General features: G+C 45.0%; 1 protein-coding gene across 1 annotated transcript; it reads right to left on the reverse strand.

Moving 5' to 3' along the window:
* Nucleotides 1-19,816: 19,816 nt before the first annotated feature.
* Fam43a (family with sequence similarity 43 member A) lies at nt 19,817-22,889 on the reverse strand. Its single transcript, XM_026400295.2, has one exon. The coding sequence runs from the start codon at nt 21,975-21,977 to the stop codon at nt 20,679-20,681; it is 1,299 nt and encodes a 432-aa protein (XP_026256080.1). The 5' UTR covers nt 21,978-22,889; the 3' UTR covers nt 19,817-20,678.
* Between the last annotated feature and the right edge of the window lie 573 nt (nt 22,890-23,462).

The raw sequence follows: 23,462 nt of genomic DNA on the forward strand, positions 1-23,462 counted from the left end.
GGAGGAGGAGGAGGAGGAGGAGGAGGAGGAGGAGGAGGAAGAGAAGAAGAAATTTGTTGTGCAGCTACAGATAACAATACAAGTTAACTTCAATAATTCTGACCCTGAGTAAGGTCACTACCTTTGAAGTACTCTCTTGGACTCAGTTTCTTCCCCAGCTTAATAACAATCTAGGCCATTTAGTGAATCATTCTTGAGGTGACTAATTTACAACTGGGTTCAGGGAATTCTCTCCTGATACACATGGGCTACTTTGCACCAGGCACCTGATTAAGGGCATTTCATTTGTGTATTCACTCTATCAACTCATAAAGATCTGATTTAGAATAGCCCACAAATGCTCGCTGAGCATACCTATGTTCCTTGTTCTGTGCCAAGATACCCCAAAGAAGGAGAGCCTTTGCTTATGCTGATTGCCTCACTAGAAATGCCTTCCCTTATGCCACAACCTACCATACCTAAGCCTAATCCAAGACCCATGTCACTTGCCTCCAAAACTTTCCCAGGCAACTTCATGTGACACTGCCCTCCAGGTCACCCAGGCAGGAGAAGGCTCAGGTATCTGGCAGAGGTGTGGTAGTAAGTGTGTCACAACCAACTCTCTGGGAGGGAAAAGACTTTCTTGATTTCTGTGATGTTAATCCTTCTACCCTTGCTGATTAGATGCTACCGACATCACATCCCTAAATGCAGAATTGGGAAAAGATGTGCACAGTCAGTCTTCTAAGCCAGCGCCAGCTGTGCCCAGATACCCCTGCATTTCTGACACCTCCCTCTTCCTGCCTATTTCTTTTAAATATCTTTAGGACACATCTCCTCATTCTCAGCATCCTCTCCCTCAGTCCAGGCCTTCCTCACCTCTTGCCTGGGCTATCTTGAGAGCTTCTTCCTGGTTCTCTCTGCCTCTAGATCCTCCTCACTCCCATCCCTCCTCTAATCTTCCACAGGACAACGCTCCTATGCCATCATCTCATACCATCATGCTATCCATCCTTTGTATCCTTCAAGCCCAAGGTTTCAATGAAAAGGTCAAAGTTGGAGCTTCAAACTCTTAGTGACCTGACCCTTGTCTACCTCTCATCTACACACACACACACACACACACACACACACACACACACATGCACATCTCACATACTTCACCCCAAACAGACTTCTCTGGTGAACCTGGTACTATTCGGGCACCTATGAGATTCTTGCAGCATGAAATGCCTTCTCCCCAGTCACAAATCTCACTCCTCTTCCTGGGCTCACCAGCACTGTCTTCTTCCCTCTAAGTAGCCCTCCCTCAACACCCCTTGTCTTCTCATCCTAGTGGCTAGGGTTTTATTGGAAGCTTAGGTTTATTGAAAGCTGGCTCACCATGAGGAATCTTGGCTAGTTCTTTGTACTCTGACTTTCTCTCTCTTCCCAAAACTACAGCCCTCCCATGGGCCAGACCTCATGGTGGGTCTCCTATTCTTCAGTGCCTGGCATGGTGGCCTGGCAATGGGAGGATCTGGAGAGGGAAGAGGTGTCAGAAGGAGGTCAGGGTGAGGTAGTAGAAAGCAGCAGAGCCAGAGACCTCTCCTATGTAGGAAGTCTCCTGCAGAGAGGGGCACAGCTTGCTGAAGTGGAAGGAGGAGAGTAAGAAGCAGGGGCCCTTCCAGAACTCTGTATAGTGACTACAGCATCAAGAACCGCCAGCACCCTCCATCTGTCTTCCATGTTCCTTTTTTCCTGAGACTAAATGTCCTACTCTCAATAATTCAAACCCCGCCCCTTAGGTTCTGTGTCTTTTAAATCGCTTCAAATTGGATAATTATGGGCTCAAAACAGCTCATAACTTAATCACATGTTAAAGGCTCTGGTCCAAGCCCTGACCCTGAACATTCAAACTGAAGTCACTGATCACATGCATGGTGTCTAGAATTTCAGGTAACTTCCTTAAAATAATTGCAAGAAAATGCCCTTGGCATGTTAACTCTTCTCCAATTACAAAAAGACCTGGGCGAGCCTCTTGGTTCCACTTCATTTTTCCATCTGAAAAAGAAAGTCTGTGACCAGATGTTCATTCATATCTCTGACACTGTGAGCCTAAGCCAATTCCCCCTTCTGTGCCTTAATTTCCTCATCTATGGGAATAATAATCTCCATCCATTTCAAAAAGCTGTTTAAGATTAAATCAAGTAATGGATATAAAAATGCCATTGTAAACCAACCATAAACTATTAGTTATAATTTTAAAATTCCATTAGTATGTTAAAATATTTTATAAATATTTCTGGATAATTTAAGTCATTGCAACACAATTGTGGGCATCATGGTGAATGTTAATTTAGGAGGAAAGCAAGAGTTTATTAGAGGTAGGTGGAGGACTTAGGCACTCCCCATGGCTGAGAAAAACTCAAGAATCAGACCAAATCTAGCTGGGAGTGGTGTCGCAGTTCTGTAATCCTAGCAACTTGGGAGGCTGAGACAGAAGGATAGCAAGTTCAAGGCCAGTCTCAGCTGTTTAGTGAGGCCCTAAACAACTTAGTGAGACCCTGTCTCAAAATAAAAAGGGCTGGGGATGTGGCTCAGTGGTTAATGGCAGATCAGCTGAGGCAGGCAATGGCCAAAGGAGGCAGATTTAAAAGGGCCGCTGAACAGGCTTTATTGAGATATCACTCCCAGGCGGAACTCGATCAGACCCACAGAGGGGACAGGAGAAGGGTCTGAGGAGAAACCACGTGGAAGCTCAACGGGACTGGACTTTTATGGGGCTTACAGCAGGAAGGGAAGGGCTTGGGACAGGAAAAGGTGTCTCTAGGGTCCCTTGCCCCCTTGGAATTGGTCAAGGGAGTTGGCTGAGCTCCAGGATTGGCCAGGGGGTCCTGCTGATCGACAGGCGTAAGTCAGGAGATCTGGCTGATTGACAGGCATTTCTGCCGGCATCTGATTGATGTTCTTTTCCGGCGCAGGCTGCTTTGTTCTAAGTTGCCACTAAGTCACCACCAAGTCGCTGCCACCAACCTAACAGTTAAGTGTCCCTGGGTTCAATCCTCAGTACCAAAAAATAAAAAGGAATCAGACCACATCTACTGGGTGAGTTGTGGGTGGACACTGTAGGTCAGGTCTGTATGGATTTTTTTTTTTTTTTTATCGTTTTCTTATTCTTAAGTTCTACACAAAGGACTAGCCATTTAAATCCAGGGATGCCTGTTTATCCTAAAGCTTGTCCTGAATGTTCAGTCATCCTTTTAACAAATGTGCTGCAAAGAATTAAAGTAACTCATGCCTGTTTGCCTTTCCCAGATAGAGCATAACTAGGCCACTCTAGTATTGCAAAGTCTCGTCTTTCCATCTTGGTTATTATTATTCAGCTCTTCAAAAGCAAGGTCAGGATTCTGAAGTAAGCCAGGTCTCACTTTGATCTTTAAGAACACGGCCACACTTTGCCCAGCAGTCTTCATCCCATGTCTCCAAGCACAATAAAAGTATAATTAGGAAATCTTTTGAATGTCCTTGAGAATAGGCACACCCGGAGTGATTGAAGCCAGGGACAGCCTGAGGAGTCTAAGCCACTGTAAGGCTTTTGCTTGAAAATGACTGACAACCACTACTCTGAGAATGAGACCTCCTTTATCTTTACTTCATAGTGGGGCAGGGACACAGAGACAGACCAACTAGCCCAGCAGCTTTTGTAGATGATGTTGGAAGTTTCAGTCTTTCCATGAAAGGTTTGGAATGAAAGCTCTAGTCTTAAGCAATTCACCTCTTCATCAATACATAGTTACTTGAACTACACAGGTGGACAGAAGCAGATGGGCAGATGGCTTATGTACAGGCAACTGTCTCTGGCTGCCATCTAAAAACCCCTGGTGATGGAAGATATGGAGTAATAAAGAACAACATACTTCTCCCATCACTGCAAATGCAAGAGTTAGGAAACACACCCAGTCCACCAACAAGCAAATCAAGGAAATCTTTATTTCTGAAACACATCCCATTAGAAAACAGGCATGAAAGAAAAGACCAATGGTGCTTTTGTGAAGGGACTAAATTACATTAATAGTATATTCTTATTATTATTATAAAATCAATTATATTTCTACATTAATTTACAAATAAAGAAGTATCTTTCTCATGACTGACATTTGCTGGTACAGTCACACTGATTGGTATAACTCCTATTCTGTTAGTAAACAGCAATACACAATAATTATTACTCCTATTCTGTTAGTAAACAGCCACTGGCCCAAGCCCCCTATAGGCGCCTTTTGTGTCACCCGGCTGCCCTGTTGCTCCTCTGGAAACCCTCCCCGCATGTGCATATATGTCCACTATCCTGGAGTCAGAGTTAGCACCTCGCTGAGTAGGGGCCCCAGGACCAATACCAGGCCCCTGTTGGGGCTGATTTCATTCAGACTGGTGGGTGTGAGTATTTCCCTATTTCCCCTGCCTCTGAGGTGGTTGGGGAGGAGCAGTCAGCAAAGTGCCTGGCTTAGCACCCCACAATCAGCTCTCTGGCTCTGTACTGGCCCCAGTGTGGGAACACAGGCCAGGTGGCTCCAGAACAGCCACAAGGCAAACGCTGAGTGCCTGTTCAGGTCTTCTTTAACTGAGGGAGGAGCGGGAGACATCCTCAGTGACTAGCATTTAAACATGGCCTCTTTCCCCTCGGCTTGGCTCCAAAGCCCCAGGTTAGGTACCTCTTTAAAACCAGAAATAATGACACATAACAGACAAATGGGCGAGTTCTTAACCTGCTATCTGCATCCCTTTCCCTCTGTTCAATCCAATGGAGAAAGATAATGACCTATCTTAGGTTTAATTAACATCTGAGCCCTGCTGCTGGGAGATTCCCAAACCCACGTCTCCCTGTAATTGCAAACCTTTATTTATTTGGACATTTTGATGACAGCCACATAATGGAGTGATGGCCCCAACCCTACCCACTGCCTCATACTTGCCAGTTGCCAATGTCCCCTCCTTTCCCCACTTGCCCCTCCTGATTACTCTCCTGCTGTACCCTCCATCCCCAATGCCTTTACCCATAATCCCTTCTGCCTGGCCATTCTGTACTTACAGAATACTCAGAATCAGGAGACCTGGACCCCGGACCCAGCTCTGTCCATTACTTACTCTACCACCCTTGAAGTCCCCAGTAGTTTGCTTGCATACTGTAAATACTAAACACTTGTGTATTGCTTAGTTTTCTATTCATTTCCACTCTTTAATCCTGGGGTCTCTTATTTGAAAATTGAATTATTACTCCTACTCTGTTTACCTCACTGGGTGGTTATGAGATCAGGAGAGAAACTGAAAGCATCTTTTAACCCCAGTGGGTGGAGTTGGGGCCATCACTCCATTATGTGGCTGTCATCAAAGATGCCACATAAACTGGAGTGCCAGTATCACAGGCCAGACATGACCTCACAGCATGACAGCCCCAGTGCTTGGGTGGGGACACCCCAGTCCTTGGTCTGACCTTCAGTAATTCAGGTCCTGAGGAAACACTGTGTCTCCATCCTCAAGATGTTTTAGTGGAAGCAGAAATCCCAGAAAGCCATTAACAAAGGATACAGCAGGCTTGGCTGCAATGTACAGGCCAGGGTCCTCTTCTGGAGCTTCCCCACCCTGCCCAGGTGCAACTCAAACTTGGCTTCCAGATTCCTCCAAGACCACAGTGATAAAAAGTTCTCACAACTGGTACCATGATTTTCATAAAAGTGGCTTATATTTGTAAATTCTTTTGAATGGCAAAATGTTATAAGGTAGCATAATTGTCCCTATTTGCAAATGAGGGCACCAAATCTCAGAGAATTGCACCACTTTGCACAATGCCACGTTGCAGCCTTGTTTAATGCGTCCAAGCCCCAGGGCTTCTGAGTGGGAGCCCTGAGATTCTCCTCTGGGTGAAGTCATCTTCTGAAAGAGATGCCACTGGTTCTCTTTGCTCTCATTTTTTTCTTTTTCTCCCTTTTTTTTTGATGGTGTTATATTCATTTCAATCATTTACAGATTTATCACTAAAGTTATCAAGGAATAATAATTATAATAAAGTAGTGATGCATTCCATTAATACCCTCACTAGAAAAATTTCCAGGTATCTTTGTTTGGTACCCACAATCCTTTTTAAAAATGCCATTTTAAATGAAAATATTCCTAAAATGTGTTATACAGTTCTTAGTTTATTTTTAAATTAGATTAGTTTATTTCAAATGTAACATGCTATTGAAAATCCAGCAATAACTATATAGTACAATCACGTGCTGTATAGTACAGTCACAAGCATCATGTAACAATGCTCTACTCAAAAAGCAACCACGCATCAGGGGTGGTCCCACAGGATGAGTCACCTAGTGATGTTGCAGCAGTCTTAGTTTATATAAGTGAACTCTATGATGTTCATACAATGACAAAATTGTACAATAAATCACTTGTCCAAACACGTCCCCATCATTAAGTAGCATATGGCGGTATAAAGTAAAAATCCACTTACCCTCACACACCCCATGCTAGTGTGAAGAAGATCCAACAAGTCAGTAGAGGTGCTTCTGACAGGGGACTCTGAGGCTTCTGTCAGACATCTTGTGGGGCCACAGCAGGGGTGAAATTCATTTAGGGCCTTCCTAGAGCACAAAATGACCACTCACTCTTCTGTTCAGGGCCCTATCTTGTCTAGGGGGTGGAAAAAAAAATCCTTTCCTTTTCTCAGGTGCCTGGGCTCCCTGGAGAGCCAGTTGGCGCCTCCATAGAAGAGAACACCAGTCTCCCCTCAAGGGTCTGGGTCTGATCAAAGAAGTGGAGCAGGAGGGCTGTCCTGGTGAGGCTTCTGTCTGCCCTGCACACTAAGAAGAACCAACCAGCTTGTTCTCTGATCCTTGAAGGGCTGAGGGAAGACCAGTATGACAGATCCCAGGAAGAGAAATCTCATAAGGAATTTCCAGGATGAGGGTTGCCCTTTCAGGATCTGGGCTGTTCCAGGAAGAAGTCTGCTTGCAAGGGCTGCAGGGTTTGAGGGATCCCCCTACTAGAGATAATCCACTTGGAATATTCCTTCTAGTCTTGAGCTAATTTTTCAGCATCTTTTTTCTGAGAAGTAACTTGGACTGTTTTCCTGACCTATTCAAAATTGCCTTTAGGACCAAGTGCAAACTAGGTGAGGAATGCTTTCACAAACTCTTATAAACAACTAATTTCCATGATCTTCCCAAAGTCTTAGCTCGTAGAATGCTGGACCAGTGGTCATGAAATGAAGAGAGGACTAAAGAGTGGTTATTTTTATGTTGGGCTGATTCAAGTTGTAGCTTTCGAGATCTGCATGTCCAGTGTATAAACTGGATTGGAATGACCAGGTAAGTCTCCTCCACCATGTTGCAGACCCTGTGTACCTCTTCTTCAAGCCTATTTCCCTTTCCTTCTGAGAGCCTGGCTAGACTACATTTCCCAGCTTCCCTTGCAGTGACGCGTATCTATGAACTGAGTGGCCAAGAGAATGTGGGCAGAAATTATGTGAAGCACTTCCAGACCTTGCCCAGTAAAGCCCTTGAAATGGTCGTGCATACCCTTTCTCTGTCCATAGGAGGTCATTTCTTTGGCATGATGCAGGGAGGAAATTCTGGGATCTTAGAATAGGGGTCAGGAAATGTTTTTTAAAAGGTCAGATAGTAAATATTTCAGGCTTTGGGCTGTACATTTGTGTTAGACAGCTTTCTGTCACTGTAATGAAAATTCTGAAATAACTAATTTATAAGGAGAAAAGGTAGGCTGGGGATGTGGCTCAGTGGTAGAGTGATTGCTTAGAATGTGTGAGGCTCAGGGTTCAATACTCAATACCACAAAGGGCAGGGACAGGGTTAGAGAAAAGATTTATTTTGATTCACAGTTTTGCAGGTTCTAGAACATGATCAATTAGCCCTATCACTCTGGGCCTGTGGTGAGGCAGCACATTATGTAAGAGCCATACTGGAACAAGGCAAAGAGAAGAGGAGGAGGCTGGATCCATGATCCTCTTGGAGAGCATGTTCCCAGTGACCTGAGGGCTTGTCACTAGGATCTGCATCCCAAAGGTTCACCAGCTCCCAATAGCTCCCCACTCAGGGGACCAAGGCTTTATACATAGGCCTTTGGATGACATTTATCCAAAGCATAGCAATAGTCTTTGTTGCAACTACAGTTGGCCCTCCATATCCTCAGTCTTTGCACCCAGCTGGGGATCAAAAATGTTTGGGAAAAAAATCAAGCAATAATTATAATAATGCAACAATTAAAAATACAAATAAAACAACACAGCACAACAACTATTTATATAGCATATATATTGTATTAGGTTTTATTAGTAACTAGAGATGATTTAAAGTGTTGCTGGAGGATGTGTGTAAGTTACATTGCAAAAACTACATCATTTATATAAGGGACTTGAGCATCCTCAAATTTTGGTATCTATGGGCAGGGAGGGTCCCCTGGAAACAATTTCCCTTGGATACCAAAGGACAAGGACAACTGTATTAAGCACTGCTGTTGTAGGGCATAAGCAGCTGTAGTCAATATGTAAATGAATGGGTGTGACTGTTCTAATAAAACTTCAATAAAACAGCTGGAAGGCCCAATTTGGTTGAGGACTCTTGCCCTATGAGTTGGTGGAACCACAATATAAAAGGAGACTGAGAGAACAAATTTAAAAATTTAGGAAAAAAAAAAGAGAGAGAGAGCCTGAGTCCCTGACAGAACTGAGAGTATTCACATTTAATATTGCATGGGGAAAAACAAACCCTCATTATGTCAAGCTAGTTAGAATATGGGATTTGTTAAAGCAACTATTATTCTTAACCATATTTAATTAAATACACCATACTCTATTCTTCTGGTTGCCAAGTTTTTGGATCAGGAAATGGACTGAGAAAGAAAACTTGAATGTTCTCATGAAATGGACTTGAGGAGTACAGGACTAGAGAAAAGTTAGAGGTAGGAGATTTTCAAAATGCCCTCTCTCACCCCCTGCAAAATAAATAAATAAATAAATAAATAAATACTTCTGGAGAACTATGCTTCCTCTGGAACATGGTCAGGCAGTTTTATGACTCTCCTTGGAGCCTTGTGAGAAGACCCATATTAATGGTCAAAAAGGATGACCATCTTCTTTGTGAAGAACTCTTTGACTACCCAGCCCTCTCTCCCATGGGAGAGGTGGCTGCCCTTCCTCTATGTTCCCTCAATACTTTATGCACTAACTGATTATACTTGTTTTTTTTTTTTCAATGCTGGGAATGAAACTCAGGGCCTAATACATGCTAAGCAAGCGCTCTACCATTGAGCTACACCAGCATCCCTTGATTATACCTCTTTTTATGTTGGATGGGTATTATATGTTTTGGCCTTTTTCACTGTATTATCATGTGAACAGGCTCTGCTTGTCTCCCTAGGTTCATCCTTCCCCAACATACTCTCCCATCTCCTCTGACAATCAGAACAGTGCTTGTCCCACAGCAGATACATTATAAACGTGCCTTCATTCTAAAAGAATAAAGGCTTGTACAGGCAAAGGTCAAAACTACAGGTGGACAACTATATCAGTTATCATCCACACTGGAGAACCTCAAAGTGGCTCTAATGTAATTATTTGAGGACATCAGACTTACCTACGACTGTCTTGACCAACCTGGAACCCATGATCATCCTAGCCATAGACTCTTTGAGTCAGGGTCTTCAGCATTCCCAGAGGAAAATGGTGGTTTTAATTAGTTTAAGGACCCTTTAAAATTAAAAACAAAGAAAACTCAGAGCACAATGGGAAAGAAAGAGTGATGCAATTTGAAGTTTTTCTTGGCAGAAATCTGGGAAGATCAGCATAGCTCTCTTACCACAGAGTTTTCACTGATCACTTGATGCTAATGCCAATCACAACAGCCTGAGTTTACAATACAGCTCATATTCATCCCTAGCCCTGTCCCAGGCCTACCCAAGGGACACACACACACACATTTCATCAGCACAAGAGGATCCTCAGTGAACTACACATAACATCTCCAAGAAAAGTGCACAGAACCTCCACATTTCTAGAAAAAAAATCAATCTAGAGATTTACATTAAGATCTGTTTCCTTTTCATGGACATCTATTTAACAGGTAAATGAAATCACAATTGCAAATATTTGTGGAAGGTTTTGGGGTGTGTGTGTGTGTGTGTGCAGAGCATTAATCACACAAGTAATGCTAATCTAAGCTGATAAACAAATGCTGACATAATGAATCCGTTACGTGGAACAAATAAAATTTCAGCCAGAGAGCACAAGACAGTGGCCATGCTCCTCTGCCACAGTGATGGACAAGATTGGTCTGGAGATCACCACAGAGCTCATGTGGATACCTTTTTTTTTTTTTTTTTTTTTTTGGTACCAGGGGATTGAACTCAGGGATGCTTAACCACTAAGCCACATCCCCAGCCCTTTTTAGTTTTTATTTTGAGACAGGTTCTCGTTAAGTTCCTACCAAGGGCCTCGTTAAATTGCTGAGGCTGACTTTGAACTTGTGATCTTCCTGCCTCAGCCTCCCAAGCAGCTGGGATTACAGGCGTGCACCACTGCACCCAGCAATACCTAACATTTCAGTCAGAAAGCTAGACCATAATCTTTCCACATAAAGCATGCCATTTTAAACACCCACCTATAGCTTCCTACTCTTATTTGATTATTTCCTTGTTTTTCTATGTTGGGCTCTAGAATATGTTTCATGGAAAATGTTCCTGCCCAGGGACACATTAGAGCTGCAGGGGAGCCCCACTGAACCCATTGAGCCCCCTATGTTACTTCGGTCTGGATGTTCCAGCAGCAGCCTCTCCTTTCCTATGCTGCATTTTGTACACCACTCATTCATCCAGTAGTGTTTAGATTTTGATCCTCAAAACAATAGAGAGATAGTTTAATCAGGCATTAGGGTCTCTATTTGACAGAATAAAAAAACTGACCCCAAAAAGAAACATATTCAAAAGCAAAGAGTTATTATGAGGGGAAACCAGTACAGGACTAGAAATGGGTCTCAAGTTCATTTCTCCTTCAGTTGGACCTTACACCCTTACACCCTCACCCACAGCTTCACCTTACAGCCTCACCCACTGACCCTCACCCCACATCTTTTGACTAACATTGGACATATGCCAGGACCTGGGTAAGAGGAATGGAGTAGCCAATTTAAGGCACACAACTGCCAAGTCTAGTGTCACATGCCTTTAATGGCAGAAATTAGGGAGGCTGAGGCAGGAGGATCTCAAACTCAAAGCCAGCCTCAGCAACTTATGAGACCCTATCTCAAAATAAAAAATGATAGGAAGATCTAGGGATGTAGCTCCCTGGTAAAGTGTACTTGGGTTCAATCCCTAGTACAAGAAAACAAGAGCACTATTAAGTATATGGACTGAAATCTGCTTTAATCTCATTGATACAAATGCCTCCAAAAGGATCTGAGCAACCATGAACTCTGAAAGCTTCTTTCATTACACTAGCTGCTGAAGATGTGAAAGACACACTTTCCATGATGTACATCTCTTTCAGACAGGCAGTGTGGTTTGATACAAATAACAGCACCTTTTAAAGAGAAGATCTCCTCTACTGGACACCAGTGAACATTTATCCCTGGGATGCAGGACCATGGGGACAAGTTGGCACAAAGGCTGGGACAAATTTCTCGGCAGAGGAAGCCTTGGGGGAGGACAGGCAGCAACAGCAGATAAGAAACTAATGGTGTTTTTGTAGATCTGTAGGTGTTTTTTTTTTTTTTTTTTTTTTTTTTGTGTGTGTGTGTAGTTTGCTTTTTTTATTTTTTTTTTAATTTTTATTGTTGGTTGTTCAAAACATTACATAGTTCTTGATATATCATATTTCACACTTTGATTCAAGTGGGTTATGAACTCCCATTTTTACCCCGTATACAGATTGCAGAATCATATCGGTTACACATCCATTGATTTACATATTGCCATACTAGTGTCTGTTGTATTCTGCTGCCTTTCCTATCCTCTACTATCCCCCCTCCCCTCCCCTCTTCTCTCTCTGTGCCTGGGAGTCATTCACAAACCCTGAACTGGAACTCGAAGCTGAGAGTCTGCTGATGCAAGACCTAGTGGCCTTACCCATCCTCCCTCCTGGAACTCTTTTGACTTTGAGAACATTGCTTTCTCTCCAAGCAGGAGTTCAACTGCAAGATTAGAACCTTTAGGAATGTGATTTATGGTGCTAGGAAAATATCTGTAATGTTATGAGAAGTACTCTCCAAACTAAAATGTATTTTACTGCCTATGTTAGCTTCTTCTCACCATGGTGTCTGAAATACCCTTTTTATTTGGCTTTTTTATCTCAGAGGCTTCTAATCTTCAAGAGTCCCTTATTAAAATGTCAATTCCCTGGTCATTTAGATAAGAATCTTACATATCCACTATAAACTTGGGACAAAAAGGGGATTTCACCAGTTGTGGGAGGGAGGAGAACCCTGACCTTTGTACACAATTGACTCATGTCCCATGAGGCAGTGGGACTCTCTGCATTACTGTGAAGGGAATTCTGGAAGATGTCAGCGGGCATCTTGGAAAGAGACTAGGGAGAATTAGACATAACTTTCCTATGTTCATATATGAACACACCACAGTGAATCTCACCATCAGTGCCTCCATAAGAATGGGATCATAATTAGAATAAGCTATACTCCATGTATGTATAATATGTCAAAATACACTCTACTGTCATGCATGTCTAGAAGAACAAATAAAAAACAACAACAAATAAGCAAACGAAAAGATAGGAGAGATTATTCAAAGAGAGAGACAGACAGACAGAAATTTTACACCTGAGTTCAGCCAGATATGGTGGCACATAACTGTAATCCCAGCCACTCAGAAGACTGAAGCAGGAGGATTGCAAGTTTGAGAACAAGCTAGACATCTTAGTATGACCCTGTCTCAAAATAAAATAAAAAAGAACATTATGTTGAGTGAAATAAACCAAACCTAGAAGGTCCAGGGTTACATGGCTTCTCTCATATATGGAAGCTAGAGAGGAAAAAGGAGAAGAAAGGCGGGGGTGGGGGTGGGGCAGGGGAGTGATCTCATGAAAACTGAAGGGACATCAGTAGAGTAGAGACAAGGAACCAGAGGGAGGGAGGAAGGGAAGGAAAGGCTAAATAGTGAAGAATGATATTGGCCAAATTATATTGTTATATTGAATGCATATTTGAATATGTAACAACGAATCCCAACATTGTGTACAAATACAATGTACCAATAAAAATATGGAAAAAAAGAACTAAGCATAAAAATATAATAAAATAAAATAAAAAGGGCTGGGGAGGTAGCCCAGTAGTAGAGTGCTTGCTTGCTACCTCCAAGTCCTGAGTTTCATCCCCAATTCTGAAAATTTTTTAAATGTGAGTGCTAACATGAGTTCTGCTATAAACTTCCTATGGCAATGTTCCTAAACCCTTCTCCTGGCAGTTTTCCTAAGTATAAAATAAAGGAACTGACCTGAGGAGCCCCAAGGTTCTGTCTGGTTCCCAAATTCTGAGAACACATAAGTAGAAGACCTTGGAGTAAACTAGGACCTCTTAAGCCATGATTGACTAATGATGAAACAGAGAAAGGGAAAATCCCGACCCAGAATTAAAAACAAATTGTTCTATAGGAAGGATCCAGGATGGAGATGGGTCCTGGAGAGGGTCCTGTTGCAAGGGGCTGAGGAAATGTTCCCCAAAATAGCAGCTCCTTCTTCGCCCACACTTGCCTCAGGCAGGTCTTGGTCTCTGTTGTCAAGAGACCAAAATACACCACAGCCAGATGCTCCATGGCCTTCGATCATACACTTGGTCTCTGCCAAGTTTCCTTGGACAGAGATTGGGCTACATCCCAAATAACATATATTCAACCCAAAGTATACAGGGGAAAGAGTGTGGGACCTGGAGTCAGGAGACACAAGATCTCTCTGAGTGGTCCTAGGCAAATAATTTCACTTCTCTGGACCCTAGCATGGCCCATAGGTTCAGTGATAGTCCCCATTTCAGGACACATCATGGCCTCCAAGTGAAAAAGTTATGTAACAGAGGTCTTCTGCTCTGGCTTGACCAAGGGAATATTACTTCCAAACCAGGTCTTTGTGAGGGTTCGGGTGTAATTGGTCATAAAGATAAGCTTTGTTCTCTAGAAAATCTCTAGCCCACAGTCAGAGTTTCTTCTGTTCTGTCCTACTAGAGGCTAGGGGAAGATAAACACACTTGACTTTAACTTTTGCTTCACTGAAAGTATTCACTGAAAGTCAGCCCACCCATTATACCTATGGGAGCCTAAGGCTGAAAAGGGGAAGGAACTTGACTGTCTCACATACTGAGAGAGTTCTGAACATTTTAGGGCCTAAAATCAAATCCCTTCCCCTGGCAAACTTTCTGCCATACCACATTGCTTAGGTCACTGGCACAAATGGGCTGGATTTGAGCAATAACCTAGGGGCTGAAATGAGTAGAAATTAAAATTCTGAATTCACTCAAAGCCAATTCCAAATAAACAATATGTCTCCAAACCAGGACTACTACTCCTCCCCAGGTCAGATAAATTCCAAGGAAAATGTTGGGAATTAAATCTACTTCATGTAGAGGAGTCAAATGGATCCCTATCATTCCTCCTCACCAGCCACACGTTCTTAAGACCTGCTGGTAATGACCTTGACTTGTATCATGACCTTGACATGTATCAGGCCTGTTCTCCTAGCCTGAATGGAAATCATTTCTTGACTCCTTCCATAGCATTTTCTGAGTACTTACTAAGTGTCAAACTGTGTGTTAAGTGGAGTGAATCTGCAATGCCTAAGACACATGCCTGTCCTTGAAGAAGGCAGCCAAGCAGGAAGGTTACAGATGACTAATAACCATGAGGCAATGGCAAGAGCTCCCCCACCCTCGACCTAGACCTGCTCTTCTAGGGCAGAGTCTGGCTAGACCAGATCTCAAAGGTGGAAGCAACAGGAGATCAAGTTCCTCTAGGGGCTACCACCCCACCCACCAGCAGCGTTTTCCCCTAGGAAGAAAGACACCTGACCTCTCTATCCCCAGCATCACACATCCAGTACATACTCATTTATACATGGTGAGGGAAAGGCACACTGACAGCATCATAAATACTTACCATCAAGCTTCTACTGTGTATAAAGCATGGAAATATGAAAAAATTGGGGGAAACAAAGAACAATTCAACAGCCAGTTCCTGCTATCCCAAAGTTTAAAAACTGAATTATAATTCCTAAAAATCAGAGGCATGTAAAAAAAGAAAGAAAGAAAGAAAAAGAATTAGTTTAAGAATTAGACCCCTGGATCTTGGTCCTTCCTATGTTACCTTGGGCAGGATATCACCTCTTGTCAGTTTCTTCATCTCTAGGTGGTGGGACAGGTTTAAAGCATGCATTACAGAATTGGTGCTGGCTAATGTCAATGTACTTGATTTTTTTTTTCCTTGAAAGTTTGGGCTTTCAGCCAAGCGCAGTGGTACATGTCTATAATCCCAGCTATTGGGGAGGCTGGGGCAGGAGGATCATGAGTTCAAGGTCAACCTTAGTAACTTACAGAGACCCTAAGCAACTCAGAGAGACTCTGTCTCTAAATAAAATATTAAAAAGGATAGGGATGTGGTTCAGTGGATAAGATCCTCTGGGTTCAATCCCAGGTATCAAAAATAAAAAATAAGTTTGGGCTTTCAGAGGTTAGAGGGTGTAGCTCAGTGGTAGAATACTTAACTAGCATGTGTAAGGAGGCCCTGGTTCAATCCTCAACTCCTAAAATAATAATAATAATAATAATAATAATAATAGTTGGGCTTTCAGGTGATTTAAGATCTGAACAAGTTTTTTGGAAAGGAGAAGAAATGATAGGAGAAGCAAGAGAGAAAAGATGAGTTAACAGAAGGAAATGGATGGAAGAGACATGAGGAGAGAGACAGAAAAGAAGGCTATCAGAAGGGCCACTGTTTATGGGACTTAGAAATAAGAACCTTTGCTGGTACGACTGAACATTCCAAGAGAGAAGAGGGAACAAGTGCCAAACTCCAGGGACACCTAGTAATTCAAATCACCAAAATGGTGGTTAGTCAAAGTTGCTCAAACTGGGTCACTTCTGAGCTGGCAGTAGGGATTCGGTCCCAGGAACCCAGGGTTCTAAACAGGGGAGCCAGCAGGAATCAAAAAGGCCCTGGCTAACAATAAAGCCCATCCAGATGTGGCTGTATGCAAAAAACCTCCTGCATGCCTGGGGCCCTGCGTAGTTTCCATGTGTCTGATTCGGCCCCTGGCCTCAGCTCCTGGCCCCAGCAGTCCACGCACATTTCTTGCTCTGTCATGCATCACTTAGCAGCAGATGCTGAGGTTACTGATGCCTGCCACACAGAGGAAACAGGTCTGCTTATTAAATTACTAAATCCTGTTAGAAAAGAGGGCAACTTACTCCTAATAGAATTTTTATGTTTCTCCTGATCCTCAATGACTCTAATGAGATGTTTAAATCTCCATTGTGTAGCCAAGGATAGATTCTCCAGCCAGTTCACATTCCTTTCACCAGCAGAACCCTCAAACATAGCTGTGTCCCCCTGGGAAAGAATTTTGCTTTCTTAGTATAACAGAGCCCTTCTAATTTGTTTAAAATCTTCTGGGCTGCTGAGTGTGGGGCAACAAGAGGCACATTTACTTTAAAGAAGAGGATGTGTGTGCGTGGAGAGGTTGTTCTCTGAAGCAATCATCGTCCATAGGGTCTGCCGTACTAGAGTTCATACCATCCTACTCCTCCCTCCTTCCTCTCCACATACATAACAAATTGTAGAGACTAATTTGTCTGTGCAAAGAGGCTGACAAACTCCTGCTCCGTGGCCTCATGCTGCCACCTCTGCAACAATCTCTCCTGCTGCTGGAAGTCCCTCCCTCGTTCACCACCAGGCAGTCAATGCTGCACTGTTGGACATGGAGGATTAGTTAGGCTGGGAAAGAATGTGCAAAGTGTCTCACTGCATTTAAAGTACCAGCAGGTCATGTAAATGAGAAACTCGGGAAGTAAGAGCTAAATTGGATGAGTACACCAAACTGCAGGTGCTTTCTGGAATATATATTTCATCGACTACTTAGCTTTGCTTTTGTCACACTACTCTTATTCTTTGGAGTGCCGAAGCAAATTAGTTTATAGGTTTTTTTTTTTTTTCTTTTAGTTCGAAGCATCTCTTCTTACTCAGGTACAGTCCCTGGCAGACTGAGATGCAACAAGAGGTGAATCGTGTATCACCTTCACATCTCTTCTAGAATTACATCTGTCAAGAGCCCCAGTGTGCAGTAGAGATAGGAACCAAAAAGCAGAGGGCAGAAGAGGAGAGAGGGAGAGTACTAGGGGTCAGGGAAGAAGAGAGCTGGTTAGTTTGCAGTCTGTTTTCCTTCTTCTTCCTCCTCCTTGAATCCCTCCTTTCTATTTATAAATCGTATCAGAGGAAAAATCAGACTTTAAAGACAGTTGACTTATATTTATTGAAGGTGTTGATTTAAATGCAATTTGTCTGAGCTTTTTGACCAATTACCATACCCCCATTCACTACAAATGAAAGCCAACCTTGGCATTCTCACCAGACACATAAATTGGATAAGAATGAAGCAGACACACCCTGCTTGGCTCCCAAGCATCAGCCATATTATATCCACTGTTTGTGGTCTTCACAAGTTTTGAACAGCAGTGGAGTTGGCAATGTGTGGAAATGATTGGAAATGTGAGATATAGTCCTACAAGATGATGATGGCCCACACAGCTATCTGCTGATGTGGAAGGCCACATCAATGTGGGTATGCAGGTAGACTTGGCTTTGACCTTCCTGATCTCTACTAGGCATTTAGAAGTATGGTCCAAGTTGGGCATGGTGGCATAACCTGTAATCCCAGCCACTCAGGAGACTGAGGCAGGCAATACAAATTGGAGGCCAGCCTCAGCACTTAGCAAGACCCTGTTTCAAAATAAAATAAAATAAAAAGGGCCAGGGATGTAGCTCCGTGGTAGAGCACCTCTGGATTTAATCTCCAGTACCACAAATAAATAAATAAATTAAATTAAATAAATCGCCATTCAACGATATGTATCTCAGGTATTCAGGGAGAGGAATAGGAACTCTTCCAAAACAAATAAAACAGATTCAAAGGCCTGGCCCATATCCCAATGTCCTTAAGAAGACACTAAATATTTTTTAATAAAATCAGCATATTATAGTAATGCAGCCATGTCAATGTTTATAGCAGCTCAATTCACAATAGCTAAACTATGGAACCAACCTAAGTGTCCCTCAATAGATGAATTAATAAAGAAAATGTGGTAGATATACTCAATGGGATATTACTCAGCTTTAAAGAAGAGTGAAATTATGGCATTTGCAGTAAATGGATGGAGTTGGAGAATATCATGCTAAGCAAAATAAGCCAATCCCACAAAACCTGAATGCTTTCTCTAATATGTGGATGCTAATTCACAGTAAGGTGGGGGGCACTAGGGAAGAATAGCATTACCTTAGATTAGGTAGAGGGAAGTGATGGGAGAGGAGAGAGGGGATGTGGGAATAGGAAAGTCAGTAGAATGAAATAGACATTATTACTGTATGTATATATGTAACTACATGACCAATATGATTCTGCAACATGTACACTCAGAAAAATGAGAAATTATATCCCATCTATGAATGATATATCAAAGTGCATAAATGCATTCTACTGTCATGTATAACTAATTAAAACAAATAAAAAATTAAAAAAAATTTTTCCCACCCATCCCCTTGGTGTTTTTCTTCTTCCAAAGACAGTCTTATTCTTGAACCACTCCCACTAATTAGGGGGAAAAAAATCTTTCACCCTCCCTTCCTCTCTGTTTTCTGTGAATTCCAGACTCCTTGGGATCTCTGGTTCTAACTGCTCAGAACACATTTATGACAAAAACAAAGCAAAACATCAGGGAAGGTGGGGGGGGGGAGATCCATTTCTATAACAAAGGAGGCCCAAAAGGGCAAAGGGGAAAAATAAATTGCAGAAGGCACAGTTGTGGCAGCATCTTATTACAACTTCCAGCTGATCGGGTGTAGCCCAACTAGAGACATCTGTTGGGAGTTTACAACAGAAACAAGCGCACAGGAAAAAATGAAAACCCTACAACACACACCCAGACCAAGCTCTGTAACAGCCCCTCTGCCTTGCCCTCCATACCATTCCCACTGGGCCAGGCTGGATTGTAGAGGGGAAGGAAACGGGCTCTGCAAGCCGCTACCCACCCCCACCCCACCTGCACATGACTCATTCACACATGATTGGAACTTACAACTTTTCTCTCTACTTGGTTTTCCTCTCAGGAAAAGCAGAGACTGCCCCACTCCTCAGAGAGCCCGTGGCAACTTCCTTTAGGTTTGGAATTCATCTCTAAAACTCCTTGACTGTAAGGGAATAGATCAGGCAGTATCCTTATTCTTGATCATTAAGGCAACCCACAGAAGAGGTGGCAAAACCTTAGCAGACCTCAATGTCACTCCTCCACACATAACCTCTCAGGTCTGAAAGTGGGAAATGGAGCTCACCCTGACCTCTCCGAAAATTAGCTCAAAAAGGTGAGGGAAAGCCCATGCTCAAACAATTTAAATGAAGAATATGGAACACTGTTGGGTCCCAGACACAGCACTGAGAGTTGTGTCGTCCAGAAAGGCCCAAGACCATGCACAACTTGGATCTGAGCACCTCCTGTAGCAGTTCCAGATGCTCACCTGTTCTGTTAAATTTTCCTATTTATTCTCTTCCCCATGGCATGCCAACAGAACCAGAGCAGTGCTACTCAAAAAATAACAAAATGTTTTATACACATTTCCATATATACAACTGAACAACATTTTACATGTTTCTTTTGCACAGCAAAAGATATAAACATTCAGCTCTGAGAACACAGTTATGTACAAAAAATGTCAAAAATACTTCACAACAGTGCAAAAATATTTTACACAGCATCATGGAGTGAGATATTTGGGGCAGGAGGAAGGTGTATGTGACTCTAAAGGAGAACTCTTTTTTTAGATATTAGATGTCTTTAACTGTAAACAAAATGCCGCTTTCTTTCATAACACCCCCCCCCCAATAGTTATTTGAGGAATTTGGCAGAATTTCAAGAGTCTGAGTCTGAGGTAAACAGCCCAAGCTCTCTCACCAAAAAGAACTGGGTGCAAAAGGGTGGTATTTAAACCTTAAACATTGTGAGAGAGATTTTTTTTTTTTAATGATATCTCAATGACAGGGCAAGGCCTCGCCCAGTGAGGGGTTGAGGGAGGAAGTTAACCCCTCCTCCTCAGGCCCCAGCTGCTTAGCAAACAGGAAACTGGCGGACAGGCACCTCACACTGCCCTCCTGGACTTTTTGAACTTCAGCGGCCCTTCTCTTCACCACCACCAAGAAGACTACCCCTTTCTCCTCCGTAGGGTTTTCTTCTCTTTCACATCTCCCACATCCCCACTCGCAACCAGAGCCGCCTCCAAAAGAGCAAAAAGTGTTAGGGCGCGGGGTGGATGGGGAGGACCAGAGGGAACCCAGGAACAGGGCCCCACGTGCCCGATTTCCCTTGGATGCAGGCGAGGAATTGGGAGACTGCTAGAACAACGGTTGGGGAGCCACTGTGGGGTGCCAGGGGAGCACCGAGGAGTCTGCTGGGAGCTCAACCCGAGTGGGGCTCGTCGGGGCTGGAGCTGTCTGCGGAGCCAGACTTGTTCCCAGCAGTGGTGGAGGTTGCGTCCGGGCCTCCGCCCTCGATGGAGCTCTCACTGCCAGTGCTCTCGCCAGACAGCAGGCGCGTCACCCTCAAGTCTGCCTGCAGGGTGCGCACATCGTTGCCGAAACTGAGCTCTCCCAGGTCGTTAATAATCTGCGACAGCTGAGCCTTCACGTCTGAGGCGCTGCACGACAGCGGAGGTGGAGTCCCCAGCCCAGGGCCCAGCGAGACGACGCCGCCCCCCAGCATCTCCTCGCGCCCATTCTCCATGGTGTCTAGCAAGTCCCCACATTCGAAGTGCATGGCCACCACCAGTGCCCTCTGTGCCTCGGTCTCCTCTTCTGCTGGGCCCTCCACCCCCACACGATTCTCCTCCTCCTCCTCCTCTTCCTCTTCCTCCTCTTCCTCCAGGCAGCCCTCAGGGTGCTCCTCTTCCTCTTCCTCCTGTAGTTCCTGCTCCTGCTGTTCGCCCAGCAGGTCCTCGGTGATGGAGCCGAGCTTGGGCGCGCTGCGGCTCCGCTCCACCGGCGGCTTATAGCAGCAAGATCCGTGCAGGAGCAGTTTGCGCAGGGGCACTAGCGGGATAGTGTGCGCACCCACCAGCTCCTGCTGCTGGTGACGCGCGTCGTCCCGCCGCTTGAGGCGTTTAAATTCCGCCAAAGCGTTGGCCGAAGTCTGGTAGAGCAGCAGGGCCATGGCCTGCGCCTTCTCCGGCTTAGACACCAGAACGGCATGGCAGCGCAGCATTACCGCCTTGTGCTTCAGCTCATGCCGGTACACCCAGGCGAAGACCTTGGGTAGCCTCGCGTCTGCCACGCAGTAGGTGACGCGGTGCAGCAGGTAGAGGTGGCCCGGGCGGCGCAGCGCGCGCTCTTCAGCGTGCACCATACGGATACCTTGCGCACTCACCGTGAGCTTCATCTTGGTACCCTGACGGCCCGCCTCGCTTTTACTCCAGATCTTACCCACGGCTAGGTCGGTGCAGCCGTCTCCGCGCGCCTGAATGGTGGTGGCATTGCCCAGGTAGAGCACGGTGTATGTGGGGTCCTCGCTGGTGATGTGCAGCTTCTTGCGCTTGGAGCGGAACATGCTGCCCACCCGACTGAGCGCGCCTTCGGGGCACGCTCTCGCTAGCGAGCTGAGCGCTGAGTAGTGCAGGCTCACAGCGTAGCCTTTGGGTTTGGACGCCTGCCGCGGCGGCGCTTCGGCCAGCAGCTCGAACTTGTGCTTCTTCCAGGGCAGCATCTCTGGAGGGCACCCGGGCGCAGCTGGGTGGCGGCGGCCGAGCCCCGGGTCTGAACCCAGCTGAGCCACCAGCCCCGGCCGGGCTTGGCCCGGGCAAGACCGAAAGATAAAACTGCTGGGAGCCGGCCAGTGGTAGGAAGAGGGGGGCAGGGAAGAACGGATAGTGCTTGGGATCCCCGCAGGGGGTGGGGAAGAATTGTTTAAGGAAAATAGTCAGCTTCGAGTTTGTAAGGGGTGGAGGCACACACACACAGAATTACCCCAGCCTGGTCAAGGACGAGGGCAAAAAGTCTCAGGCAAGCAACACAACGAGAGAAAAGGGAAGGAGAGTGGTGCGGAAAATGTCAGAAGAAAAGCGAGATGCGCGCATACAAATAAATAGAGGGAGCCTCGGCAAAAGCAACGGGGTGGTGCGGGAATCTGCAGGAACTCCGGCCAACGTGAACAGGGCCCCCTGCCACACACACACACAAACCCCGGGCCTGGAGCCAGAAGCCGCGGAAACTCTTCAGCAGTTTGCCCAGGGTCCAGGGCTCCCCACCTACTAGGGGTGCTGGAGACCGAGAACCCCTCAGCTGAGCAAGTCCTGGAATCAGTAGCAAGCCCAAAGTGTGGTTAGATGATAGGTCCGGCTGGCCGCGGCGGGCCCCGCGCAGCAGTCCCGCGGTGGCTCACTGCATCTTCGCTCCAGCGGGATGCCGGGGACTCAGGCTCCGCCAGCTCACTGTCCAGACCAGCTCCACCACCGCAGCATTGGGCTCCAAGGTCGGCGCGCACGCATGGTCGGCTTCGGGGATCGCCGCTACCTCATTTCTTCTCTCCGAGGACTGTCCAACTCCACTCCCGGGCTCTCCACGGTAGGCTGCCGGTCTTTGCAGCGCGCCCTCTTCAGTCCTGCAAGCGGTAGCAGGCTGCCCTCACATCATTGCCGTCAGGGAAGGAAGATTTCGGGTAAATATAGGCCGGCACGAACCATTCGCCGCGCAGGGACAGGGGAGGAGCAGAGAAGAGGATCAGTTTCGAGCTGCGACGCCCGACGGTTTTCTGGTCTCTTAAAGGGACAAGGTTGCACGCATTGGTCGAGAGAAAGAGAAGACAGATCCATTCTGGCAACTATGCCTCAAATTTAGCAGTATCTCATTTATATAGAGAAACCACGAATTACTGGGGTTACCCCGCAGCAAAAGGAACTTGATCTCTCACACTCCACCCCCAGGGTGAATTGCAACTCACTGAATAAATGTATGTCTAGATCGAAACTTCTGGGGGAGGTAGTGGAAGTGGAAATTGTGAACTATAATTTCCTGTGGAAATGGCTGGGAAAATAGTCCCCTTCCCCTTGTGAGACAGCACTCTCAGAATCTCAGGGTGCCATTTAATATTATTTTCAGAATTAATAATTAATTAATAATACAACAGAGAGGCAAAGACTTGTTTTTTTACTTTCTTGGAGCCAGTTATTTACAGGTAAACAGCTGGTAGTGA

This window comes from Urocitellus parryii, chromosome 2, assembly GCF_045843805.1.
Source record: "Urocitellus parryii isolate mUroPar1 chromosome 2, mUroPar1.hap1, whole genome shotgun sequence".
NCBI classification, from domain to species: domain Eukaryota; kingdom Metazoa; phylum Chordata; class Mammalia; order Rodentia; family Sciuridae; genus Urocitellus; species Urocitellus parryii.